At 40.3% G+C, this 27,522-nt stretch overlaps 3 protein-coding genes and 2 long non-coding RNA genes across 8 annotated transcripts in view; 3 read left to right on the top strand and 2 right to left on the bottom strand.

The window, feature by feature from the left end:
• The window catches only part of LOC103386337 (carbohydrate sulfotransferase 11-like), a 9,232-nt gene extending 1,796 nt beyond the window's left edge, over positions 1-7,436 (top strand). The window contains exons 2-3 of the mRNA XM_008320546.3: positions 4,458-4,531; positions 5,370-7,436. Coding sequence (XP_008318768.1) covers positions 4,458-4,531; positions 5,370-6,215 — 920 coding nt within the window. The 3' untranslated portion in view covers positions 6,216-7,436. The remainder of the gene's footprint in view (positions 1-4,457; positions 4,532-5,369) is intronic.
• Positions 7,437-8,761: 1,325 nt separating this feature from the next.
• Positions 8,762-20,054, bottom strand: LOC103386340 (solute carrier family 41 member 1-like). Of its 2 annotated transcripts, XM_008320547.3 has the most exons (11): positions 16,932-17,713; positions 15,051-15,158; positions 14,253-14,324; positions 13,993-14,137; positions 13,768-13,914; positions 12,810-12,954; positions 12,652-12,731; positions 11,887-12,021; positions 11,231-11,379; positions 10,360-10,582; positions 8,762-8,837 (listed from the first exon to the last, which is right to left on the bottom strand). In XM_008320547.3, exons 1-10 carry the CDS (start codon positions 17,124-17,126, stop codon positions 10,403-10,405), a joined length of 1,356 nt encoding a protein of 451 aa, XP_008318769.2. In that variant the 5' UTR covers positions 17,127-17,713; the 3' UTR covers positions 8,762-8,837; positions 10,360-10,402. The 2 variants fall into 2 exon arrangements, with proteins under 2 accessions (XP_008318769.2, XP_024915680.1); XM_025059912.1 differs by lacking the exons at positions 8,762-8,837; positions 16,932-17,713 and adding an exon at positions 18,964-20,054 and having other exon boundaries at positions 10,385-10,582.
• LOC112487708 (uncharacterized) lies at positions 9,430-11,338 on the top strand. The gene is made up of 3 exons (XR_003051051.1): positions 9,430-9,571; positions 10,329-10,636; positions 11,208-11,338. It is a non-coding gene; the product is annotated as an uncharacterized LOC112487708 (long non-coding RNA).
• LOC103386338 (uncharacterized) lies at positions 15,179-19,879 on the top strand. Of its 2 annotated transcripts, none has more exons than XR_522307.3 (3): positions 15,179-16,057; positions 16,950-17,111; positions 18,933-19,879. It is a non-coding gene; the product is annotated as an uncharacterized LOC103386338 (long non-coding RNA). The 2 variants fall into 2 exon arrangements; XR_003051052.1 differs by lacking the exon at positions 18,933-19,879 and adding an exon at positions 17,706-17,821 and having other exon boundaries at positions 15,184-16,057.
• A 3,063-nt stretch (positions 20,055-23,117) lies between the features above and the next one.
• Positions 23,118-27,522, bottom strand: part of phactr3b (phosphatase and actin regulator 3b) — a 22,361-nt gene continuing 17,956 nt past the window's right edge. For both annotated transcript variants that reach the window (XM_008320549.3, XM_025059911.1), the window contains exons 9-13: positions 26,282-26,337; positions 25,404-25,465; positions 25,141-25,281; positions 24,698-24,774; positions 23,118-23,628 (exon numbers count right to left, since the gene is read on the bottom strand). In XM_008320549.3, the coding sequence (XP_008318771.1) occupies positions 23,613-23,628; positions 24,698-24,774; positions 25,141-25,281; positions 25,404-25,465; positions 26,282-26,337 (352 nt within the window). In that variant the 3' untranslated portion in view covers positions 23,118-23,612. The remainder of the gene's footprint in view (positions 23,629-24,697; positions 24,775-25,140; positions 25,282-25,403; positions 25,466-26,281; positions 26,338-27,522) is intronic.

Here is a 27,522-nt window from a genome sequence, read left to right as displayed (position 1 = left end):
CGGGGTCGCGCCCGCCAGGTGGGTCGTCTCGCATCATGTTTCCCAGGAGTTTACGAATAATGTCCATTGACTTGGGTCGCGAAGGATGCGACTTTTAAAGTACGGGTCCCCAGAAAAAAAGTTTGGGAAACACTGCTTTAAATGACCTGAAACGATGCTGTTAGATACTGAAAATAATGTTTACAGCACGTACAGCTCTACTGTAATCCTCTAACCTTATCAAATTCATTGGAATGCCATGATGAGGAACTCCTGCTGGGACCCCCACCCCCACTTAACTTCTTAGTCCTGTTTAATTGTTATGTGTCTCTTCATTGTGAGATTGTAAAACCAATCAATCAAAAACGCCCATGAACACCCAGAGAAAGTAAACAGTTGTCCGTGTGCGGTCCAGGATCTCAGCTGTTGTTTGCAGGAAAGTTCCATTAACAGACTAATTACTGTAGCTCCAGTCTTTCCATCTCTAACTCCGCCTCATAAAATGAACCCATTCAGGCACGGCTGCAAATCCTGGCGTTAAATATGGACAGTGAGACGGGAGCGAGGCTTTTTATATAGAAGAGGTCAGTGAGTGCAGTGTGTGTGAGCTGAAGCAGTCTATTGTCCATATAATAGTCTTATTTATAACCATTTCTTGATAAACTTCCAGTTTCGCCTCAGTAGCTTTATTTACGTCAGCCCACGCTATCTTGTTTAGAGCTTCCTTTTTCTTTTGTTCCTACGGAATTTAGGGAAAAGAGCTTTTTCCAACGTTTCTAATGCATGGAAGTTCCTCGATATGTCTTCATGTCAATTGTGTATTTCAACTTTACGAAGTCTAGGGTCAAGCTGTGAATAACTTTTGTAGAAACGTAGCCCGAGTTCTTCCAAATCCAAATCAGTCTGTGATGGTTCAGCTGACCTCGTGTACTGCAGAGAATTACTTAGAACTTTTAACTGAGACCAAAGGATTGGCTGAAACGGCTGGTGATGTTATAAATCAAGGGAGAATGTAGACAGACTTTTCTACAACTTCTCTTTGGCTAAGAGCAGAGCAGCACTTCTGGCTGGCTTTCATGGCTTCACTGTCAAAACCACCTGCGTGGTTTTGGCCAGATGTGCTGGACCTTAACCTTAACAATCCATGTCAACACAATTTGCTGCCTTGTTAAAAATGTTATATAGAAAACTTCAGCCCCTTTTTTTTAACAATATAATATTGTTTTAGCTGAGAAACATTATTCTGACATGATTTTATTGAAATGGTGATTTGTTCATGTTAATATTTACTAAGTGGAGGCTTCAGACTAGCCTATCTCAGCAGTAAGTCAGTCTACGAATGTCTGACTGTAGACTGATAAATATTGTTGAGAACAGCTAGACCAAACATGGGCAAACTAAGGCCCGGGGGCCGGCTGCAGCCCGTTCAAGTTTTTTTAATCCAGCCCGCCAAACTTTTCCAAATTTATAATATAATATTATTATATAATTTATATCAACAATATACTTCTGCCTTTTACCTGCAATGCCCACGTTTGCCCAATAGATGGCATATAAAATTATACTTTTTTTTAGCATTTTAGCCTTCGTGCATGACGGTTTAAAAGCAACTCTCGACACATTCTACGAGCCCCTGTCAAGATGCACAGAAACTAAACTCTACCAACTCTACCAAGGAAGGAGTCTGCTCTAGATTATTTAAAATAAAACAAGCCATGGCTAAAACCTTTCTGTGCAAAAATGGCAGAAGATTCAATCCTGTCACCATCTTGAGTTCATTCTGTGAAAGACTGGTGGAGTTTGGAGACTTTCTGTGAGTTATGACGAGGCCAGAAGTCTTCGCTAAACGTGTGTCTAGCGACAGCTGGATTTTACAACGCGACAGAAGACCCCTCATATGGACATGTGGTTCATATCATCCCTAGATGACATTTTTCTAATCTCCCTGCCACATTCATCGAGGTGGTCAGTTGTATGAATACTTTCATCCTGCATTAATTATCTGTGGCTTCCATCACATTTAAATTCATAAGCTGTTAAACTTCAAACGGACTCCTCCCTCATGAGTCATTACTATCAAAAACATCCGGTCCAGCTTTTTGATTGAGCTAAAATGGCCACCTCTGCAAACGGCCTGGTTTTGCCTTGTCTGGAACCTAGAGATAAGACATGTGACGCAGGGAACGTTTGAAGCCCTAGCAGAGGCGTTACGGGCAACCAATTTCCCAAGTTGATAATTTAGGCAATAAAAAAAAGCTGCCAGTAAAGAAAAGGACACAACTTGCAACCTCGGGTAACCAGAGTCAGCTCCTATTCATTGTTTTTTTTTTCCAACTTTGCAGATTTTTACTGCTATTCTAGGACAGAAATTGCAGTGAGAAATCAATGTCCAGGTCTCAAGTGCACTTCAAACATTTATATATTTATTAATGTATATTTAGGCAAAATACCAGAGAAATTATAAGAACAGAAAATGTGCACACTTTAGCTCAGGATTAGCTAAATTGGAGTCTGGGCAAGAGCAAAGAAATAGTAATATTTTTATAATTAAAAGTTACACCAGAAATCACTTAATAAAAAGGTTAATAATAAAGGATGGAAAATGAATTTTTGTCCTTGAATAAATAAATGAACAATGTGTTCGACTATGACCTCTTCAAGACAAAGCATAAGGGGAGAAACAATGTACCATAAAATAACTGAACTACAAAATATTGTAAGAAATTTGCAAAAAGAAAGAAATCAAAAAATGGTCCTGGTCATGGTCCTGTACTAAAATAATTCAAACAGCCCTCAAACTATTCAGTACATCGCTGACTCATAATGTACAGGCTCAAACATTTACTTTGATTTGAAGTCAAATTTCAGCCCTGCTTCAAAGTTGAAACATTTACATAGGCTCTCGCTCCACAGTGTGTCCCTCAGTGAAGCTACTCTTTGGCAGCAGAGGCCATTGAGGAAGGGAGGGAGGTGGGCGCTGGGTTTTCCCACTGGGACCTAAACACAGAGGTCTGTTTATTGGCCGGGCCAAAAGAACACACATCAGCCTTTCTATACTTTGCATTTTCCTAAGGCATTGGCCCTGTAGGAGCAGGAAGGAATGCTGCAGATCTTTTGGATTCAGACAGGGTTAAGGCAACAGGACCAGTGTGTCCTAAAAGTAGTCTTTAGGTGGAGTTGGCAAATCTCTTCAGTGGAGGAATTTGAGCGAACAGCTGAGACAGTGTTACTCAGAATAGCATATGGTTTGAATCCACAGCTTTAGACGTCGTCTGTCTTTTTGTAGCAGTTCCTTAAACTGTCAAGTCCCTATGTTTCCTCTCCAAATGTGAAAAACTGAGGCACGGCTCTTTTTACCTCTCACACTCCAGCTGTTCAGCTTCAGCGTTCAAATATTTTTGGTGATTTGTTGATGTCAACTTGTCCTGTTTCACATTTGTCATTTCTTAAATTATTTCAGATGTCCTCTCTGACTCTCGTTGTTTTCAGGAGAGTAGTGGGCTGTGGGAGTGGTCCTGTTGGGAAGAGAGTGTTTGAGCTCCGGGCAAATACTGAAAGGAATCAGTGGTGTGTTTAAAAAAAAAACAATCCCAATCCCACGAACACAGCTTTCCTCGTCTTTGACACTCAGTAGAGGGCAAAAGATATTTTTGCTAGCTACATTCTAACTGACTTCTTCTGCTTATACATTCAAATTTTTGGGCTAAAAATCGCACATTTTCTCATCCTTTGCCTGGGTTTGCGACTTATACTCAGGTGTGACTTATATAATAAAATATATAATTTTACGTTTGTTATTTTCCCACTGACAGCCACAAGAGGTCACTCTAGGCTTGTGTACCAGTATCTGCTACTCCTGTACCACTGAAATTGTACATGTTCGTTATTTTCTATGACTTATTGTATTTCAAAATGTCAGTGCCTAGCCTTTCTGTCGTGTTGTAGGAATTGAATTCCAACATAAATCTTTTAAAGCAGAAACATTCATAAAATCCTGGTCACTGATTAGAGTTATGTTTGAACAGCGAATAGTCAAACGGTTCCACGTGGCAAGAGGTTGGAGGGGTCAGAGGTCAGGGGTCTCTCTTATCTGTCATCTTTCTTCTGGTTGCTCAGCTTATGGTTCTATTCTGTGAGCTGAGTTCCAAGAAAATGAACTAACCTTTTCATTATTATTATAAAGCTGTATAGTCATTTGTCGTCTTCTTCTTCTTCTCCATCTGCACTGGAGCAATACTGCACGTATGTTTTAGTTTTGCAGTAATGTTTTGGTGCAGACCAATGTCAGGAGTCCAAATCGGGAAGATGCTTTGATGAGAGAAATAATATCCAATAAACACTGATTTGACATATTATTTGAAGTATTTAATGTGATATTTTACAGACAGGTTCATCGTAGAAATGTACCCCTGTACTACTGGTATAGTGTACACAGTAAAATTTCAACTCGTTGACCATTTGTGTTGCCTCATCTGCAGAATCTGTTGTTGAAGAAAGCAGCAGTGTGAAGTCCAGGAGAAGCCCTCTGCAGACACTGTACGATGGTGACCAGGTCAGTTCACGCTCATTGTTGACTGCGCGTTTTCAGTTTTGGGGTTAAGCTGATATTAAGGAGTTATTTAAGCAGTTATTCCTCCCTGTTTCTTTGTTTCCAGTTTGTGTGGAAAAAAATATGTTTCCATTCCAAAGATGACCATTCTCCAGCTGTAGGGTCTAGGCTAAAAAAAAGGACGAAATGTGTTTTATTACATCCATAAAATAATGTGCCGATCAAAGTTGTTTTTATCTTCAGGACATATTGTATTCACAGTTAGACCTCTGCTTCAGATCACATGGGTAAAGGAGACGTCGCTCTGCTGATGTTTGATTCATCGATCAAACAAATGGATTTGGACAGTTTCATTTATTATCTTTTATTCACCAGATTTACTCTTTATTCCCATGTCATTGAGGCCTTCTGGACCAAATGTAGAGAGTGTGAATATATAATATATAACTGTGGTCTTATTTGTTTATACTGTAAGTAAATTCCAAGTACTTGAAGTACAGTGGTCAATCCATATTTGTTGGCAGTCTGAATTGATTCAGATATAAATATTTTTATCATGGTATGAAGATATAGACCAGTGGTTTTCAAAGTGGAGGGCGCAGCCTTCTGAGGGGGCTGTCAGCAGCTCTTGGGTGGGCCCTTAGAAAATTGGAGGGAAGTTAATTTTTCATCTCTATATTTATGTAGTCATGGAATGTCATTGTGATGTGATTGTCTCGACACTGATAAAAGCTTTAGAAATGAATAAGTTGTTTAATAAAAGTTTAAAAAACCACAGCATTAAAACTTTATTCTCTCTTCTGGTTTTATTTCACCACATTTTTTTCCTTTCTCTCTGCAGGTTGAGTCGGCAGTACAAGGGATCCATCATGGCCGACGAGAGCTGTTAGAACAAACCTGCCACTCGTACACACACAAACGCCGAGTTCTCATTCCACAGGACCTGAAGCACATCATCGTGGACGACCAGCACGGCCTGCTGTACTGCTACGTTCCTAAAGTAGCCTGCACCAATTGGAAGAGGGTCCTCATGGTACTGACAGGCGCAGCTGGGTCCATCACGGACCCCCTGGCCATCCCGGCCAACGAGGCCCACGTCCCAGGAAACCTGCGTACTCTCTCTGAGTATTCAACCTCGGAAATCAACCAGCGCCTGCGCTCCTACCTGAAGTTCATCTTTGTACGGGAACCTTTCGAGAGGCTGGTGTCGGCGTATCGCAACAAATTCACACGCAGCTACAATACAGCTTTTCATAAACGGTATGGCACAAAGATAGTGAGGCGGCACAGGCCAGACCCCCAGCCGGAGGCTCTGGAAAGAGGAGACGACGTCTCCTTCGAAGAGTTTGTGTATTATCTCGTGGACCCTGCGACGCAGCAAGAGGAGCCCTTCAACGAGCACTGGGAGCGGGTTCACTCGCTGTGCCACCCCTGTCTCATCCACTACGACGTGGTGGGCAAGTATGAGACACTAGAACAGGACTCCAGCTACGTGCTGCAGCTGGCTGGAGTGAAAGAGAAGGTCAGCTTCCCGACATCGTCGAAAAGCACGCGGACTACAGGAGACATGGCCGCCAGTTTCTTCCAGAACATCAGCCCGTTTTATCAAAAGAAACTGTACAATCTCTATCGCATGGACTTCTTACTCTTCAACTATTCCATACCAGCCTATCTGAAGTTTAGATGAGGCAGGAATATCCACCATCCACAGACTCATCTTCCAGACTAAAAGCCTTTAAATGATTTTGGCCTTATGACTGACAGCAGCGCCAAAAAGCTGAGGATCTGTTTCAGTGACATCAACAGCAAGTCCAGGAGCACGTGCACCGGGGATGAGGGTTTCCTCAACATGATACAAGCCTAATGAAGGCTGTTTGTATGTTTTCAACTTGAACTGTGATCATGTGATTATCCATCACTGTCTCTGATAAAGTCTTTACATTTTATTCAAAGTTCAAAGGTCATTTCCAGCAGGGGCCGAGTGTTGTTCTAGTCTTAGTGCATTGGTTGAAAGACACATTAACGGCAGTTGATATTTTGCAGGTGGCAAGCGAGAAAAAAAAAAAAGCCCTCTTGAGCCGACTAATGTGCACGTTAGCATCTGGAGATGGGCAGGTTCCAGGTTCTACTGAATGTTTTAATACTGTATACCATGATGTTTCTTGCTCTCTATTTCGTTCTCTGTGCTGGCACAAGAGGAACCTGACTGCTAACCTTCATTAACAAACTATTTAAGCAAAACACTAGACCAGAAAATACAGGATTTGTCTTCAAACGTCTTCTGGTTCATTGAAAACCAACTAGCGAACCTGTTGTGCCTATACATCACCGTGCTACAACTTTTCACCTAACAGAAGCAATTATTAGATGGCTCGATCTGATACTATTGGTCAAAGTATCACTCTCAGTATGGGACATGAAAATGTTGTATCAAGTCATCCCCAAGAGTTACGTCATCAAAATACTACCTTTAAAGACACAACAGTGGGAAGTGTTTCCTTCTGGGTTCTACAGAACCTTGAATGTGCTGCTTTCTCACCAGTGTTGCTCACAAGGTAATGATGCCTCTGTGCCTGTGCTAACACTGCTTTAGCATACAACTAACCAGATGCATTAAAAAAACTGTAGCAAAAAAAATCACAAGAATTTCATGCAAGAAGGAATCTGTGTGTTTGGTTTTTTTGTTTGTTCACAAAAAATGTTTAAATTTGATTTAAAATGGCAGCCATTCTCTCTGGATGTGAGGACATGTCTCTGGTTACATAAACTGTAACTTCTCTTCTTGTCTGTTGTTTCCGAATGTGTATTTTGCACAATATGAGTCTATTATTTACAAAGCCCAGTAGCAGAAGAGGGTTGGAAACAAGATGTACGTGGGTGCCTTTAAATGTGGGCCAGCAGATTTAAAAAAAAAAAAATGCAACTGTGACTGTTTTAGTTTCTTGTTAAATTCATTTGTTTCTGTGTGATTCTCTCTGTATTTATTATTAATGGCTGCAGTGTCATCCAAACCAAAATAGGTGTTTTAGTTCTCTTGAAATTTTGAATAAATGGCTAAGAGCAAGTCAGTCTTGTCATTGTTTTGATATTACACCTTAGTTACATTTAAGACCGTGTGCCTCATTTTGAATACCAACATGAAATCAACTGAGAGTAGAGCAGCAATGGTAGAACATCCTGGTATTACACCTGTCTTTTTATGATGGTTGTTGCAGAAGTGATTGATGAAAATGTGGTAGAAGAAGAAAAAAACGAACCCTAGGTTTTTATGTTTATTTAATTCACACAAGCAATGGTGAAACGTTCCAACAGAGTCACAGCAAGTAACATGTATACACAGACAACATGTCAACATGTACCGCAATACGTGCAGGAAAACATCAATTACAGAGAGTTTTTTACAGACTCCAGCAACTTAGCTGATATTTCTATGGTTTGTTCTATTTCAAAGTTCTACCAGTGAGTTGCCAGTATATGCCCCACCTAACAGTCAAAACTAGAGTCTCACAATCAATGAAGTTCACATTGGTCAGGCCCACTGTAAGGTCGGCGGAGTGGACATCTGTGCTATGTCAAGTGGCTGCCAGCAGGGATGGATGAAAACAGATTTTTCTACTAAATTGAATGCCATCGAGTTAACTTGAAGCAATAAAGTCTCAGAAAATTCTTAATTTGAGTGTAGAGCTTGGGTTCTTTTAGGGTGTGAGTTACATCGATCAAATCCCAGTCAATTAAATCTCTATCAACGATTGTTTGAGTGCGGTAGGGAGGGACGTGAAGGTTAAAAAGTGGCAGAAAAGTTTAATAATAATACATAGACTTCCCCCTGTCTTGGGGTTAGCAGTAAACTGAGGCTGAGGTTGAACCTAAATGACCAGGTTTCAAACAAATAAATGGGAGACAAATGTTTATGAGGGACAATGTGGGACATGTCATTTGGTCACTCAGTGGTAACAAAATAAATACAGAGAAAATAATATTTATATCTTGTAAAACTGTATTATTATTGTTCTTTATCGGTCATATGATAGTATTTTATTTTTACGACCTAACCATGAGCAGTGCAGCTTTACAGTAGGTCACATTCCCCCTTGTGACCAACTGACAAATGTGGCACAGAACACAAAGCCCACTTTCTTCATTGGCTGCCACAGGCTTCACTCTGTCAGAGAGAATTTCCTGGTCATGACTCAAGCTGCATTTCCTCTTCCTTTTGGTCGCTGATGTCGATGTGGGGGATTAGGGAGGCTGACTTCACAAACATCTGTCTCAACCCGGCCGTGACAGACTGCTCTGCTTTCCCCAGTAACTACATAAAAGACACATCACGTCACCTTTAATAATACACACACATATCATAATGCAGCCCAGTAGAATCAACAAGTCACTCTTGGATTAGTGCATGTCAGAAAATAAACAGTTTGAGTTGTGTCAGACTGCTGGGCCTGAGTCCCTAAAGGAGAAAATTCTACATTCAGTTCCCAGAATATTGAGTCAGCGTTAGCAAATACATTTTGAAGTTATTTTTAGCTCTCTAATAATATTGTAAACCCAACATTGGCGAGATGAAGGACATTTTTGGTCAATTCTGGAAACTAAATACAGGCTGCTGCAACCCATTGTTGAAAGGAGACAATTTGGCTACCCAGAATAACAACCATCACGGAACGAGAGAAAACAAAAATCCAGCTGCCTGAGATCTGAGATGAAAGAAGACAGAAAGAGAGAGAACTACAAAAACAAAAGATAACCTCTAGTCAGGTTGTTCTAACACAGTCTGCTCCTCTGCAGTGGAAACTTCCACCTGTGCTCCGTCACTCCTGCAGCCACGCCCCCTCATCAGCACCTTCTTCCACCTGCTCCACCCAGTATATATACAGCTCCACTCTTTTCATCCTGTTAGATTGTTATCACTCACATGGAGACTGACCAGCACTTGTTTCCTGACCACTTCTCTGATTTTGACCTGACCTTGGCCTTCTGTGTCTGACTACGGTCCTTGCCTGTTGTTTCCTGATCCCTCATCAACCTGTGCTAACTGAGGTGAGCCTGTTAGCATCAATAAAACACTGTGTTAAAACCCAGATCTGTATCTGTAATGTAATCATAAAAATGACACTAATGTTAAAAAAGTATTATTTTAACTAAGGCAATCCAGATTTGATAACATTCTGTGACCTCATGTCCCACATTTCCACATTTTGATTGGAACCTGGTCGTTCAGGTTTGATCCCAGACCTTGCTGTCCACTGCGAGTACAATGTGTCCTTTGGCAAAACATCTAAGTCCAAGGAGAGACAAATTAAGTTGGACAAGAAAAAGTGTTGGTCTTTGCCCTCAAAGCTCTTTGCCTCCTTAAATCATCTGCTTGAAGTGAGCCAAAGGTTAAAATAAAACTCCAGCCTTGGTGTCTGTCCAAAATCTGCCAGAGAGCGAATGTGTGCTCTGTTATCAAGGTGTCCCAATGTTTTCAGGATATGAATGCAGGAGAAATATTTGTGACAAAAGCTAAATGCTAACAGATGTGTCGTATGTCTCTGATCAGATAGGTTTGGACGAACGAATAAAATGTAACGTGATAGTGACTGGGTAATAAATATTGTTAGAATTAAAATGTTAGTTGAAAACTGAGTGTAGTGCTTGTGACCGGTATAAAACAAATGCATCGTTTTTTAACTTTGTCTGATTTAAGGTGCAGGTTTCTGGTCTGCTCATAATCTCCAATGTTTTCAGTGTGAACAGCAGACTACCGTTAGTGGAATTGATTTTTTTTTCTTTATCCGCTCCACTGTCTCTGCAGGAGTTTACAGCGCACTTCCAGGACCACTTACAAATAGAGAATGGAAAAAAGTATATGTGGAAAATATATTTCTGTCAAAGTCCACTTTCTGCTGAGGTCAACATCTGGATCACTCTGAAACACACTGCCAAGAATCCCGTGCCCAGCAGGTCGCCCAGAGCTGTGAGGTAAGGGATGGAGAAGTTGTCTGGATCCAGTCCTCGTCTCCAGAGCCAGAACACCATCAGCCGTGCTACGTAGAGCAAAATCAGCACCTGCAGGGAAACACATGAATGTGTCTGTACTTCACTCAAGTTTTTCTCCTATTGGTGAGACTTATGAAAAATTCATAATTTTCATTCCATTACTTTCCATCCATTATTTGGTTGAACTTTTTGAATTGGAAGGAAATGAAGACTACTTTTATTTTATTTTTATTCTCTGCCTGTTTAAACATAATACAGTTTCCTCTTTCAATAATTCACCCTCCATTTTAAGAAAAACATTGAGATGTTTTTATTGTGGTAGTTTTGATCACCAGCGGCTGAATTATTTTAAATTTAACCTATATTGCCCACATTGGATGTTCGCCCAAATTAGTTGACTAGCAGCAATGTGCTAACATAGCTCGCTAGGCTGACCAGACGTGTTCTTTTCCTGGGACTTCTACCCAACTGGAAGTTTAAAATGAATATTTCAACTTTTACCGAAGTAATATTTTACAGAAGGCATTCATACTTTCACTCATGTTCATACTGTAGTTAGTGTACTTTACCGTCAGAGCTTTGTGGAACTCACAAACAGTAAGATGTCAGTGTACACGGGTGATGTTCATATTAAAGAGATGATGCAACTATATATTGACTATTGAATCTCTACTGTTTATCCCAATCAAATGAGACTGAGTTCAGTGGACGTGTGACCTGGACAACAGCAGCACACAGATAGCAGACGATGAAGGTGGCCGTCATGGCGGTGTGTCCTCCGTGCAGAAGGTGGATGGTGTATAAGAAGAGGAGGTGACCTGGCACAACAAGAGAGAGCAGGACTCTGGCTGACACGGAGTTCACGTCTGTGTCAAGACAACAAAAAAACGAACTTGTTTACTTTAACTATAGTTGTCTGTGTAGGTTCTCAGTCATCCAGGTCATTTAATCCTAATAATAGTTACATTGAAAGCAACTGGACAAAGTAGGTTTGCAGAAAGGCTAAAATTCTAAAATGCTTTTGGCCTTCTGCACACCATCTATAGGGAAAATGTGGACATTGCAGGGAAAAGACAGAAGTATAATCACAATATAAACCAATTATATAAATTAAAAAGCTAAACGGGCCACATCTGGCCCAGAGCCTTAGTTTGTCCATACCTGCCTCAGAGTAATAACATTATAACATTATTTAACATTATATTCAGCAAGCACACGCTTTAGATGCACATTAAAAAAACTGCAGTACTCCTACTGCTCCTACTACTTGCTTGTTCCCCAATGGGTAAATGCAGTAAGTTGTTTTGACAAGGGGAATAATGGAGTACTGAAAAATAAAATACATTTTTAAAAATGCTGTGTTTATGTCTGACCTGAAGAGCAGAAAGTAGAACAGGGTCCAGGGCAGATGACATTCTTTTTCATGGGAAGTGCACCAGGAGCACTCCAGTAGTGGAGGTAGGTGGACATCCTGCTGGCCTGGACTGCCACCAGATTACCCCCTACACCTGCACACGAGACGGACACAGTCAGATGTGAACAGAACTGATATCCATGAACTAACCTTTTGACTGAGCTGCTACCAGAGAATGCAGACAGTTTCCCTTCTTAAACTGTTAAATGAATTCTACCCTTCTACACACTCCCTGGACAGGGAAGCACATGGATCGTGTGGGTTTTTTTCCCTGATACACAGTGAGAGGCGGGAGGAAGTTGGAATGCAAATCACTTCTCGTACTCGTTTGGCAGAGACGCGCTTGTGGAAGCATAGTTAGAATTCTGATCAGGCTTGTGGTTCATGTAAAGACTAGTGTTACTGCTCTATTTAGTTTGCTTCTGTTTTTGGTTGTTCTCTTGTAGAAGTCTCACCAGTGAAACATCTACAGTATATGACGATATGTACTGTACTCAAGGCATACAGTATATCATCTAATTGAGGGTTCCCAACCTGTGGATCATTTTGATCATTTTCCCAACCAGGACACCAATGTGTCACTGCACGTCAGGTGTACAGTGGAGAATAATCCAATTTCATTTCATTGTTCTGAAAGCTGTTATTTCTGTCCTACAAATATTTGCTTTATTTGTCTCCACCACAGTGACGGGCAGAAGAACTGCCTTACATTCCTTTTACTCACCATTAATGACTGGCGTGAACACCGCCATACCTTCAAAGTTTGGGTTGCTCACAGTTTTGTCCAGAATCAGACCACCAACACTAGGAGAAGGCAGAGTTCAGCAGATAAGACAGTGTCAGTAAAAAGAGGCAGCTGTCAGCTGGTGGTCTTCCAGTCACCTGCTGATGGACATGGCCAGAATGACCGGCTGCCAACCGGACTTCAGGACTTCACGAAGAGAAGGACAGCGACAGGCGATGATGACCCAGACTGGGACGAGAAGCAGCCAGAAACCACACACCACGAGGGGTAAGTACCACAAGTCTGCACGAGAATGTTGCACAGAACAAAATGTCAATTAATAATTAAAACAATAAGTGAGATTTAAAATGTTTTCCAAATGAGTCATTCTGGCCTAAACCACTGCTGGTCAACTGACAGGTGTTGGCAAACCACGCATGAAATGGGCTTAGAACTAGAACCAAAACGACCAAAATGAGATTTGACGAAACGCCACCATGACATTTCCAAGACTGTCCAGCACTGCTGAACATCTGGGGCAGATACAGCTGTTGTTAAAAGTCTCCATATTGATACAGACAGGGATTCATAACAGCTGTAACGTCTCCATATTGATACAGACAGGGATTCAACAGTTTACAGTGGAACGACACCAATCAGGAATCAGATAATCTGGGAATTTATTTCTGAATTTGAGATTCCTCTGCTCTCTCTGTATGTGTGTTTTCTCTTTTATTAATTTAAATTACAAATCAATCTGGACTTTGAAAAGAGCTCAGATTGACATGACTACAGCAACAACCTGATAGGATCTGCAGCACTAATCAAACACGTACAGCAGCTGCTGAGAAATAATGGGATTTTATTTCTCTTATTCAATGAGAATTGCAATATAAATAAATACTTTAATGGAATGACAGTGTTCAATAAAATGAAATTGAATGGCATTTTAAAGGGAAAGCTGTAAATGTCAGAGTTGGAGAGAGGAAAAGTGGGGGTCTAGACAACAGTCCATCTACAAAGGGAAGCCCTGTAGAAAAACGTCTGTCTCGTGTTGGCTACAGTCTCCACATAGAAATAGTTTCCTCTTCTTGGTGTGATCCCTTGACCTCTCACCTTTATAACAGAAGAAAAGACTACTGACTCCAGCGAGCACAGACAGAGTGATGAGGTCACCAAGGCTGGCAGCTATGGGCGTGGCCACGTTATCAGGGTTTATACCAACTCTCCTGGAGCCAATAATCACAGCCACCATCACCAAACCTGAGAGGACATGGACACTGGGATTAGACGTCAAATTCTTCTACTGTATTATCAGACCTCCGTCTACTTAAGTCCTACCCAGTGAAAGGGCAGCGATGAAGGCTGTGGTGATGCTGCTGGCACACAGAATAGCAGCTTCTGTAACATCCACTCTCCCTCGGATCAGACCTCCAAGACCAACTGCTGCTACCGCCGCCAAGAGACCTACAACTGTGGCCTGCACCTGAGGACGGAGGACAGTGGACCCTTAGACGTCCTCTACAGCAACATGTAAATATCTTCAAGTTCAAATCAGAGTTTCATTCTCCGACAATGTGTCATCAGCACTCAGGTGTCACCTGAATGAGAGCCATGTTACACAGCACCATCATCCACTGCTGCTGAGCCTCATCCATTTGTCCAGTGTTGGCCTGTGGGCGCACACAGAACCAGTTCACAATCACATTGAACAGGAGTTCAAATATGTTCACTTTTTATTATTATACTACTTCTTTTTCAATTTAAAGGTGCAGTGTGTAATATTTGGGGTTGGATTTAACTCCACAATATACTGTATGTCTTTATATTGTGTAATATCTTTAATATTGCATATATTGTATTTGTATTACATATTTTCTATATTTGTTCTCTTCACTCACATGTTATCAGTCAGAATGATCGCCGGGTTCACAGAAAAGCTTAAGGAATTCATTATTCATATTATATTCATCCACATACCACATGTTATACTCTTTGACAACTCTTTTTAAAATCTCTTCAGTCTTAGGCCAAGTGCTTACATACAGTATGTGCTAAGAACAGATCTGTCCACATGAGCCTGGGCTGCATATCCATGCATGGGTTTATTTACAGTAGAATACAATGGTAAAAATTCATATTTTTTCAGTTTCACATTCCAACATTGACTGGAAATGTGCTTACTGTCTCATGAAGACAAAGTTCATAAGTCTAAAAATGTTGTCGTGGCTTTACAAAAATCTCAAAAGTCATTTTTAGATGCAGTAGCCATGTTGTGGCCACAGTTGGGTTTTTGCTGTCTGCTGTGTGTTACCATTACTGTTAATGTTTCTGATTCCTTTTTCATAATACCTTCTTATTCCTCTCTCTGTACATGTGATCTGTGTTTTATCACTCACTGCTGTTGACAGTCTGGATGCCAGTGTCATCTCAAGATTCCCCTTCAGTCCCACCAGTGCTGGCACCAGGATAAAAACCTCAGAAAGCTCCCTGAACACATCCCAGTGCTGAAAAACAAGAAAACCTCTGCATTTATTACACATTCACGGTAAGACACACAGAAGGATCAGTCACATAAATAACAAAAATAGCATGAGGATAAGGAAGTGGCCCAGACGAAACAGATGTGATCTTCATCTGGCCCATATGTACTATAAGTACTGTAAATATATATGGGCCTGTAACTTTGCAGTGGTTTAAGTTATGTTTAATCTGGATGTCATTGAATAAACCTTTTTTGTCAGTAAATGATGATGATCCAGACAAGTCAAAATGTATGCCTACTTTAACCCAGAAAGCAAGTTTACAAATTGAAGGCCCTTTTTATTGCAACAATACAATTGTCCTCTATAATTAAGATTTGCTCTTTTATTCTACAGCTCTTCATTTGTTTTCAAGAGCTAAACATACAGCACCAACTGCTGTCAAGAGAAATGTTAGCTAAAAAAGGCAAATAGATAAGATATAAATAGCAGAAAGCACTAATAGCCCATTATCAAGTAGCAGTAGTAGTAGCACTTATCAATACATGCCTATCTAAATATGACAACAAAGATTATTTCTAAAGTTAGAACAGAAATGCTTAGATAAAGTTAATAAAGTTAGTGTCAGTAACAGGCAATCCAACTATTTAATTATCGTTACAACGCCGTTAACCGTTACTGACAATTAAACAGAAGCGCTGTTTTTGTGGCGAAAGGAAGGATGAGATAACAGCATACCTGATGATGATTGGCTAAGGCAGAGTAAGCTTTCGTGGTAAGCCAATCAGAGGCAGTGTTTTAACCAAATCATACACACGCAGCCGGCTCGCACACCTGAACTAGCAGAGATAAGCGGCAACAACGGCGAGGAAAAGTTGGCGTTTTAAAAATTGAAATAAAGACAATACTTCAGTCTCCTACAGGTAAAAGGCAAGAATGTTTATGTGAAGTGTACATTATGTCCCGCAGCGAAGTCTTGGTCCACGTCCAATACGAGCAACTCTAATCTAACGAAGCATCTGTCAACGACACACGCGTCTACAAAACTTAAAGAATTATAAGTAAACCTACAGACTACTATTCTATTTGCTTTCTATTGAATCGGACTTTTATAGGTCATCAGTTCTGAAAATGTATAAATATGTCAACTAGTAATATCAATACAAGAATTGCTAATGTTTTAATACTAACCAAAATTCTTACTTTGTGTGACGAATCTTACTGAAGGTTGACCTTTGGACCTAAAACTTTGCCAAAAATAACTAGCTCTAGTTAGCCCAGAATCTGCTAAATTAGGCAAATCTTTAAAGCACTAACAACGACAGCTAGGTATGCCAGAACAACAACAACAAAAGAAAAAAAGAACAGAAACTAAAATATAGCAGATAAATAGATGATAATTAACCAAAATTATATGGTATATATATATATATGTATATAAATAAATAGCTATGTGTTGTCTTACCTAAAACACATCAGTGAAAAACTGTATTAAGCAAAATACATCTTGTATGGCAACACATTAGCTTAGAAAGGCCTATAAAAGAGCAATTCAGGTTAATAATAAATGTAGCTGAAGGTGAGTAAACATTTGTTTTGAACCAGAAAGTGTTGAAAAATAGTCAAAATCAATGAGGTTGCCACAGAAATGCTTTCAAATGTGGCCAAAAATATCAGTTAAAAAAGAAAAGACATTTGTCATTATTTTAAAAACTGGCAACAAAAATGAAATGATGGAAACCATCTAACTAGCCTTAGCTGTTAACACAGACTATTTCATTTGATTGTTTGTCATACTTGCACTGTGTCCATGAGGATGCCTGCTGCCACCATACCCAGGCCGGACACCAGGTACGGCAGCAGGACCTGGGCTGCAATCATCCAGGAGTTCTCCGGCAGGAAGCCATGAGCTGAGCGGGTCAGTCTGCAGCGGAATCCCCTCAGCTTCTGCCCCTGGAAACGCAGCTCCAGAGCCAGGTGGGTGACCACCATGACTGATTCTTGTTAACCCATTACTGTCTGCAAGGTTGAATTTGGGAAGGTCAAGCTGATCTGAGGAAGATCTTAAAGGATTCAGACGTGTCTTCACTCCAGCCTCTCACGAGTGAATTTCTTTGCTTAAAGCTGTTGTTCTGCCACAAACCAGTGATGAAAAGATGAAGTCAGGAGCCAGTTGTTGTTGTCCTTGGTGGTGAAATTCGTCAGGGGAAGCTGTTGCTGGCCACTTCACACAAACGCACACACACACTCACTCACAGACAAGGGTCCACTTGACAGCAGGTCTGTGAAGCCTCTTCTGATGCTCTGCTACTGACAGACCTTCACACACACATTAACACACACACACACAAGCACAAGCACACTTTTAAGCATCACTTTTCAGCAGCCGGACTGCTGAGATGGAGCGCTGGACCCTTGCCCTTTCTCTGGGCCTCCTAAAGAAGGTCCCGTTCCAGGTCCTGGTAGACAGGGTGGTCCAGAAGGCCAGCAGCTTCTTCTCAGCCCTTCTGTGATGCCACATTCCCTTTTCCTCTTCCCCCTCATTCTTTGTCTTCTTCTCTTTCTCTTCAGCACTGTGGTTAGAGGTTGACATTGGAGTTGTGACGGCTGTTGAAGCCGTAAATGTGCGTGTGGACGGAGGGATCGGACTGACTCAGGTCCCAGGTTCTCTCCCCTCCTGGTTTCTCTGTCATGGATATTCAGAGGGCGATGCAGTCCTGTCCTCCACTCTCATCATGCTCCCTTCTCTCTGCTCCTCGATTTCTCTACTCAGTGTGTGACGCACTCTGAGCAGCAGCAGCAGGTGCTGTATCTGTCACACACTGCTGTTGCTGCTGCTGCTGCTGGTGCTGCTGTTGTTTATGATGACTGTATCTCCTTTATTCTTCAGCTAATGTGACCTAAAACCTTTTTAGCATAAAGTACGGCAGTGACGTCACTGTTTTGTCCCTTTCTGTCCTTTGCTGTTCTATTTATAGACACCCAGCACAGCAGATAAACCATTGGCTCCAAGTACACTCAAAAGTCAGGTGTGCGGCATTAAAGAAAAAGTATTACAAGTGACTGGACTTCACACAGATGTCTTTCTATAGTTATAGTAGCTGTTTGTATATGTTGTTGTCATTTTGTGTTTGTTTTTTGGCAATAATCCTTCAGTGTGGACAACTATCTGTGTTCACAATTAGTCTGTAAATACTTTATGTTCAACTCAGGTCAGTGACCACATGTAAATTCTTTACTTGACTAAATAATACTGGATCGAGTGCATTTTTGGATTTTGTTTTAATTCTTTTACGTTTTTATCACATCTTAATTGCATGTTTAGAAAGTGATGCAACATTTCTGGAATTTAGTTTGAAGTAACTGACCAACTGGTTTATTTCCAGGGGACAAGGCCACTCCATTTGCCTACAGGGCACAGTGACCTCTTAATATTGTTGAGTCCATTCACCTCAGATAAACATGCAGAGATGTTAAAGGCATTTGTCCAGTTTCCAGTTTTTTAAAGCTCATTTTCTACATTTGTTCTTCTTAGTCACAGGTATTTTGCCGTACTCTAGGTATCCTATTTCTAACTTACACATATTTCCTCACATTTTGCTTAGCTCTCTCGGACAATGGTTATTTTTTACCTCGTAAAAATCATTCATATATTATTCATTATTCACAACATTAATTACCTTTGTCTTAAATACTTCGCCTTTATGTAGTTCTTACAGCATAAACTTTAGAAACAGTTTTTGGACGTTTGATCCTTGTACATGCAGGCAGGGAGACAAATGTACATTTTTAATGCAGATTATTTTAGGATGAAGACTGTGTGACTGACCTGTGCCTGGTCCAGTAGCATGCCAGCTGTAACCATTCCAAGCCCTGCTAGCAGGTACGAAGGCAACACCTGGAAGCAGATCAGCCTGGACGACTCTCTGGATGAAGTGTGGAGCTTCTCCTCCCCCATGGTACCAGGACACCAACACCTGCTGCTGCTGGTGCTACTAATGCTGCTGCTGTGCCACCAGTGTGTCACCAAACAAACACTCTACTGCCAAGTAGAGGAGACAGTCGCTACTAATCCATCAGACTGTTTACCTGTCCTGAGCCAACGTCACATCTGACTCAGCTTGATGTTTTACTACAGTATGTCTGAAAACAGAACCCTGTATCCCTGTATGTTGTCAATGAATGTGTTAACTGCAACCAAACAACAGTTACAAACTGTCCAGTCACAGCAACAAGGTGACAGTGCAAGCAGAGTACAGTGTGTGTGAGGACAACTCTTTACAGATGTTCCAGCCTGTTTCCAACATAGCTGAGAAAATGAATCATAATTTAAGGGTCCACTCTGCAGTGTCTTGAGTCTTTTTATGCTATTAATGTAGTATGCTAGTACCCAGTTGTTTTATATTTCCAACCTTTTTTCTCCATAGTATAAAATATGGTTTCCCAACCTTTTTTGAGCGACACCATACAGTATACATTAGCATGAAAACCCCCACGGTGCTCCACCAACCAAAGATCTCACAAGAAGTATATGTAATGAAATATAATAATATTCAAGTTTAAATGTACTACACATGCACTCCTGTTTAGTTGAAGACAACACTGATATACTGGCAGGAATTGAAGAAAAAGACAAAAATCTTCAACAGCTATGATGATTTGTTTTGGTTTTAATAACTAACTGCTGCCCCCTAGCGGAAGAAGATTTAATTACTGTGCCTGTCACATTGACAAGCAAAGAAAATTATATGCAATAAATAATAGTTTTGGGACCAAGTAAATTGAATAATTTTCCACGGCACACTAGTGTGCCACGACACAGTGGTTGAGAATCACTGATATAAAGAATGCATTTAGTGTTCACTGAATTTAAGAAATGCATATTATAGCAGACATATCTGAACTCTCCACACTGCACTGCTTCTGCAGGGGCCCGAGGTGCAGTGGACAGAAGAAGTGACCAGCAGCAGCAGCAGGCCAGTATGACAACACTACTGATTGGCTAAAAATAGCCCTGTAGTTCTGTGGTGTTCTGCTTTGAACGTCTTCTGGTGAGTAACTGTACAGTAGTTATTTTGTCAAATGCTTCCAGTTGCATTCATTAATATCCTGTTATCTGTTCCTGAACAGAAAATAGACATTCAGCTAAAATCAGTGTTAGACATCAGAGGCAGTGAGGTTAAATCCAATCCTGTCTGTTGTGATTTAAAAAAAAAAATCAGATTAATGAAAACCATCAGGTTCATTTTGACTATTGCGAGTGTTCACACTAACATAACTCGCAAGGAGAAAGACAAGGGTCGGGTATTAAAAAGCCTTGTTGCCATTGAAAGGGGTTATATTGTGAGACTGCAGTGGAAGTTTACGAAGACAAACATTTAACCTACATCTGACCTCATAGTGTTAAAAATGAGGTTTGATGTAAGATGGTAACAAATTGTGTGGCGTTACCATGAGGGTAAAACAATTCCAGAAACCATCAGTAAAAGTTAAAGGGCTTAAAAATTGTACAGCACCCTTCAGTTAGTCTTTTGCAGCAAAAAGCTGCTATTTGTGCTGAGTAATAAGAGTGCAGTGGGGAGGAAACTACAGCTCCAAGATCATGAACAGCAGAGCCAGCTCGTCCTTGGCCGTGTGACTGTTCCTGGACGCCGAACCAAAATCATAAAAGAAATGTAATTTGTGTTGTTCAGTGGTTCTGGGTGTGCCTGTGTATCCAACCTTGGCTTCACAACAGTGTAGGACTCCTCGTCCTGTTGTTGCATAAACTGTAGTCTGTGTAGTGTTTTCAGAGGCCTTTTAGCCAAGTGTTGAGAGGAGAGAAGGAGAGCAGTGAAACAGCCTTGTCCTTCACTGTTTATAAGTCATTCAATGTAAACACGTGCAGGCAAACAATGCAGTTGTTTTGTTTCACACTATCTAAACCTATTCTGTTTTAGTAAATCTGTAAGTCTCCAGTAGATTTGATGCTCTTCTACATCCCACAGATTTTATAAACTATTTACAGTTTCAGATCACTGCTGTAACTTTTATCAGTTTTGAAGTAAGGATCATAAGAACATTTCAAAGGACGTCAGTCCAGTGAGTGTCTGAAAATATTTGTCCTTCGACATCGAGAAAGTAGAGTTCCGTTTTAGTACACTAGATGGCGGTAGAGACCTGAGTTTTGAAATGGAAGCATTCGTTTGTTTTATGCACGTTCTTTAAATGTAATATTAAATAAATAATAATAACAGCAATAATGATAATGTTACAATTGATATTAGAATTTTTTACATTAATTATTAAATATGTTTTAAGTGAAGTAAGTTAAATGAATTGAACAATAGCATTCATAAGAACCTGTAGTCATTGGTGTGGTTGAGAATGTTTGTTAAGTTTTACTGTAAATCTGCCACACATAAACTAATTTAACCAAACTATCCTGGCTTTGTTTCAACAATTATCCTTAGTAAAAACTATTTATTTATTAAATACTTAAACTGAAGCCACTGGTTAAGAGTAAACAAATAAATTAAATTGTGTGATTTTACCTTTCCTATTCTGTAGAAATATGTGACATGAAACTGATCAAATTCAGCTAAGAAATGGCTTTGTGTAGTACTTGGTGTGTGTACAGTAGTTAGGGTTGAATCCACAGACCATGACTTATTCAATGTCAACTCTTTTTATGTGGCATGTTAATAATAGCTGAGCTCTGAGGCAGAGCCACACCATGCTGTGATGTGTGTGTCAAGTCAAATCATCCGGACATGCTCATCGACTCTGCTCATGTATATTAAGGGCTGTCATTTTGCATTTGTAGCTGATTCTTACATAAGATGGCGTCACAGTAGGACCTGTGATGATGCTGTTTTAGAAATGAGTGGAAACATTGGCCTTATTTTAACATAGTATAGAAAACTTAAGAGTCACACATAATTGATTGCACATGAATGATGGTGGTGGTGGTTCCATTGTGAGTTGATTCCTCAGTCTGAAAACCACTGTAATGGAGCAACCCTAGTGGTCGCTTTAGGGATTGACTCGATAATATCCTGCAAATATCTTTACAGTATTAGTTTATGAGGTTAATTAGAAAATAAATGTGATGTAATGATTGGATAAACTGTGTATTACATGACATCTTAAAAGCAGTTTGTGTTTCTGCAGATCTCTTTAACCCACTAATCTGATTATCGTTTTTTTCTGCTGATTCTTCACTTATTTATTACAGAAGAATGTGAAGCACAAAGACACCACTGTTTGTGTTATTAACGAATCCCAGCCTGATGTTATGCAACTTTAATACCTTTGCAATTAGGCTGCAAATTAATCAAAATTAAAATAATTTTGATCCTGAGTCAGGCTTTATCATGAATATTCTGTCTCATAGATGACATTTTTAAATATACTTCAGAAAAGTTCATATTTTTCTTATCTGACTTTAAATTTAATTTAGTATTCATATATTAGTATTCCTATAATGTACACTACTCTGCAAAGTTGTAATGCCTGCGAATACTTTACCCTGTTTTCTGCACCCACTTTTTTCATCAAATAATAATAAGTTTTGCTAATAAGGTTTTGGCTAGCACATTTATTTTTCGAAAAACTAGCATATTTTAAAATCCTTTATCAATCTTTTATGACAAGCTTCACTAAAAAAACAAAATATTATTGCTAACTTTAAATCATTTATCCTTTGGGTATTTTTCTGTTATGCCACAAAAATCAAGGCTTTATTTTTCTTTAGATTTCTCAGCTTTCAGCATTTATTAATTATGTTACCCTGGCTGAGATCATATATCTATAGATATTTTACAAAACTTTACACACAAAGCCGCACAAAGATATGCAATAAAAATCTGTCAAAATTGTGTGCACGAAGGCATAAAAATATATAAATACCTGTGGGAGGAGCCAGTGGCCCAAGAATATTTTCACATTTTAAAATTTAACAGAAAACTGGTATTAATCATAAATTAACAAGACACAACAGAGTTTGTTACAAATCCAAAAACCTGTATTGTGCAGACAATAAATAATTCTTACAAAGGGATTTCCGTCTGAATCACAGGTCCGGTTCTTGCTGAAGAACATGTACAATATCCATATGAAACCCTTCAGTCAGAGAGAGTCACAGAGAAACATACAGCTCAGGAACATGGCGACTGATACTGGAGCAAGACTTTTTGACTCAGTGACATGCACAAATCATCCTGCATGGCATTAGAAAAGTCTGTTTACAAAAAACACAACCTGGTCTTGATCATGGCTAATCCTGCATTCTTCACCTGACAAGGTGGAGAGGGAGTACAGGAGGAGTTCCTTTGAGCACGAGTGGAGATTGCTGCATGCATTCACTGTCCATTTGCAGCCCAGTGTCAAGAGACACAGCCTCCGAGGTTCACCGGGAATCCACCATCAGAAAACTTGTGGTCCAGGGCACGAGATGGAAGAACCAGGTTATAGCAAGTCTTCACAGAAGAAATCTCCCTAAGGCCGATGGAACCTTCAAAAGTAGAAGAAATGCGCAGACAAAAAGCAGAGGTTTATTAATATGTATTTGTTTAACAACTGCAATTCAGTGCAAAAACATGGTAAGGTGAAGTAAGGTAAAGACTTAAGAAGACAGACGCTGGAAGAGGCACAGAGTGAAGTCACATGACTTTGTAAGCTTCTTGGATTGACTCTGATGGTCGGAACATTCATGAATGTCTGTGGCTGGAACCCATGACCTGAAGGTTTGAGGCTAGCTTGCAAAACTACATATAAAGAACGACTCGATACAACTTTTTCAAGTCCAATAATCTTTTCTCCTCCAGCATGCTGCAAGCTACCGTTGGTGATAGTGTTCCTGTTTATAGTATGTTGCGCAAAGCTAACTTGAGCATTTGGTCGTAGGTATCGGATCTGATGGGCTGTGGTGTAGAGGTCACATTTCGTTGTGTGTGCAGTGGTGTGCTGTGTCACAATGACAGATAATTCACTTTCATGTTAAAACGCTTTGTTGGAGTCATGCAGTTCATCCTGATGATGATTCACCAGAACTCAAATTGCTTTCTTCCCTGAGAACAACTGCTGAGAGGATTTCAGTTAAGGTGCAGGGAAGGACTGAAATGTTCCATTCCCGGCTGCAGTCCACGTTTGTACAATTTTCACTTTTCTGGAGAGCTGAGACATAATGTAGGCAATTTTGGAACTATGGGATAGAACGATACAGACTGGAGCTCAAAATAGAGGTTACTGTCACTTAGGAAACTGTCACAGCCTCCCATAGAAACTCCACTGTCACTGCTGCTGCTTGTGCAGGAAGAGATACTGCCCCGCTCTGGAGTGTTGCAGAGAGGAAGCAGGTGTGACATTCTACAATATCTGCCATGCTGCTTCTCCTGATGATGGATATGGACGGTGGTGGAACTGGTACAATTAGACTGAATGTTTTCAAACTAAAGTAGATATTTCAAAATGTTGACCTTCAGAATATTTTACCCCAAGGGGTAAACAATTATGGTACGCAGCAGAACTGAACCGTTCTCAGCATCTCACCCTTAAGACAAGACAGGGCCTCACACACTCACCTGGTCAAATGTTTGCTCAGTGAGTGAACTTCCATCTCATTACTTTTAAACTCGTTCAGCTCTTTCCGTATCGCTGCCTGAGAACAGAAACAACATCAAATATGAGCTCAGATGGTGTCCTTCATACAACAGTGATCATCTGATGAAGCTCAGGCTGAAAAATGATGTAAGAACTACAGTGGCAATGGTTTTTACTAACAGAGAATGGGGTAAAAATCAGAAGGTTAATGTTAGCATGTAATAGTTTTTTTGTTTTTTTTTTGCTGATGTTTACTTCTTCTCTTCTTTTGTATTCATTTGTTATTTGTCATTTTGCTTTAGCCATTTCCCACCCGGAGATTTATTCTGGACATAATCGCAGCTGTTTTTATTCATTATTATTATCAAAGACCTCATGTGACACGTGAAAGTCGTGACGACACCAGAGACATCTTAGGTACTACCTTGTCCGCAGCAGAAAGTCTTGTCCAGGGTTTGTCTGCTCTTCTGTCATAATCCTGGGCTTTGGCCACTTCCACGTAGTCACTGAAACGAATCAGGATTTTTCTGTCCCGCAGCTCATCCACTGTGGGCCGCTGGTTCAGCTGGTGAGCAGACAGTTATCAACGTTATCCAAGAAACAAAAGCTAAGCTTCGACAGCCATTGAAAGTGAAGGAAATATAAATTTAGGTTGACAGAGTTTATAAAATTTTAGCACCAGCTCACCTTTCTGTTGAGCCGCTGCTTAATTTCCCTCCTCTCCTCTTGTTCTGTTTGGTCATTTCTTTCTGTGTATTAAAAAAAAATATATATATATACATATATACATATATAACCAATCTGTGAATAAATAAGAGATCCGAAAAATGTAATATAAAAAAAATTTCCACAATGTTGTGCATCGGCAGGACTGAGGTTTGGAGGCTAAAAAAGTCTAGCCATTCGTCGACTTCAGTGACAGAAATAAATAAATATTTCCATCAATATCCTTTAGTTTTTGTTTAGAAACTGTTTGGTTCTGACAGACGGCAACTAAGAACTGACCAGTTTATGTAAATAGTTAACAATATTTCCATTACTGTGACACTGTAGGGCAAGTCTCGCGGAACAAAATGCCACAACCTGGAACCTTTGACCTAAGGGAAAGGAACAAGCTTCATTAAATCAAGACATTAATCTAAGGTGTGGTGTGAAGTCTGTAGTGCAGGTCAACCTACAGAGGGGATGTGTTAGTTTATTAGTTAGGGAAAAAAAGGGGGCCCAGTAAGTAGATTGTGATCTACTGTTTGATTGAAGGTTTTTTTTTTAACCTTTTTGACAATGTAGATATGCTTCATCTAATTCTAGTATGGTCTGTTTTTTGTTTGTTTGTTAGTTTTTACAGAATAATGTGATTTTCTACAACAAAGTTCCAGGTGGTATCCTAGTTTTACTTTCCATACCGAATATTACGTTTGATCAGTAAATGATAAGAGAAGAGATGAACGTGTTATAATAAGATTAGGTGCAAACAATCAATACTGTTCCAAACCTCAGTGATGGGATTACATTCTGATGAATACAGTAGGACGGTAAATCGGAGCCGCTGAATGAGTGGAACTTACGCTTCAGGATGTTGCGGCTCTCCAGCTCCTCCACCGCCGGCCTCTGACTCAGTCTCCTGCGAAAAAACACCAAAATTACGTTTTGGACCATTTCCACTCCTGATACAGCAGCCTCGCTCTTCTTGCCTAAAACTCTTCCCTCTACTACGAACACTCCGGACAGTTATGTCGGTGCGCAGACCGACGCGGTCTACACGGACAGAGCGCGTCCCAACTCCAGTCCGAAATCCGGCTAATGTTAGTTTTACAACATTTAAAACTCCACATTAGGGAAACGAGTCCGGCTGTGCATCAGACAGCACGAGTCAGAATCAGGTCCAAGTGAGGAAAAGTAGAGAGATGTCCTTCAGAAAGCTGCGGTTCACTTTGTGTGAGGCAGAAGGGCTGGGCTGAGCGTTTATAACAGGGGACACCGATGGAGATGATGGGGGAGGAGGGTGGGGCCGGGGAGGAAATTCCTCCGTTTCACACAGACGCGCTGTTTTGCGTGGATGTTATTAATCTGCGTGAACTTTTCAAAATGTATATACATTGTCTTTAACACAAACTAATGTTGGCACGGACCCCATCGTAATCTGATTGGCCACCCCGTGTGCCCCCTCAACGGTCATTAAAGCGTGGTAATGTCTATAATTGCGTCAAGCTCATGACTGACGCTGTCGAAACGGAAGCAAAGCTGAAACACATGTGTGACTGGAGTGTTTACTGTAGAACCCTTTAATATTTTATTTTGGAAAAAGACAGCGGAAGTTGCTCCGCGGCGCGTTAATGAACTCGTAAAACTTAACTTGTCACGGACTTTTCTTTGCTAAGTGATGAACGAAACTTGCCACGGACTTTTCTTTGCTAAGTGATGAACTGCGTTAAGGTAAGAACAGAACATTACGGGTTCTTTTAGACTGTCATAGCAGTGTTCTGCCAAGTTATGTTCCATTTTCGCCTAACATGGTTCATTTTCTCTGGGAAACTGTTCTTAAACAACACTGCAGGTGTGTGTTTTACTTTAGTCCAGTTCGCTCTCCACCTGGATAAACGTAAACATCTCCACTGTTTCAGTAACGTTAGCATCCGTTGTGTGTTTTCAACTTTAATCTTGTCGACAACAGAGTATCATATCATTGTTGCCACTCTCATGATGGTGCAGAAACAGTTGTGTTTGTGGACATGTTTTCACTGACAACAGACTTCAGTATGAAACAAATCAGGGAGGTATCTCCGGTTTCTTTAATAAGAAGTATTAC

The sequence above is a fragment of the Cynoglossus semilaevis genome, chromosome 11 (genome assembly GCF_000523025.1).
Source record: "Cynoglossus semilaevis isolate Cse_v1.0 chromosome 11, Cse_v1.0, whole genome shotgun sequence".
NCBI classification, from domain to species: Eukaryota; Metazoa; Chordata; class Actinopteri; order Pleuronectiformes; family Cynoglossidae; genus Cynoglossus; species Cynoglossus semilaevis.
This window is presented reverse-complemented; position numbering and strand designations above follow the sequence as displayed.

What these genes read in the sequence shown, in the direction of transcription:
- LOC103386340 (XM_008320547.3), bottom strand. Translation starts at nt 17,126, where the DNA reads ATGGTGGTCACCCACCTGGCTCTGGAGCTGCGTTTCCAGGGGCAGAAG. An exon ending in CATCGCTGCCCTTTCACTGG is followed by an intron (nt 13,915 to 13,992) that starts GTAGGACTTAAG and finishes ATGTCCTCTCAG; the next exon opens with GTTTGGTGATGGTGGCTGTG. An exon ending in CTGGCCATGTCCATCAGCAG is followed by an intron (nt 12,732 to 12,809) that starts GTGACTGGAAGA and finishes GCCTTCTCCTAG; the next exon opens with TGTTGGTGGTCTGATTCTGG.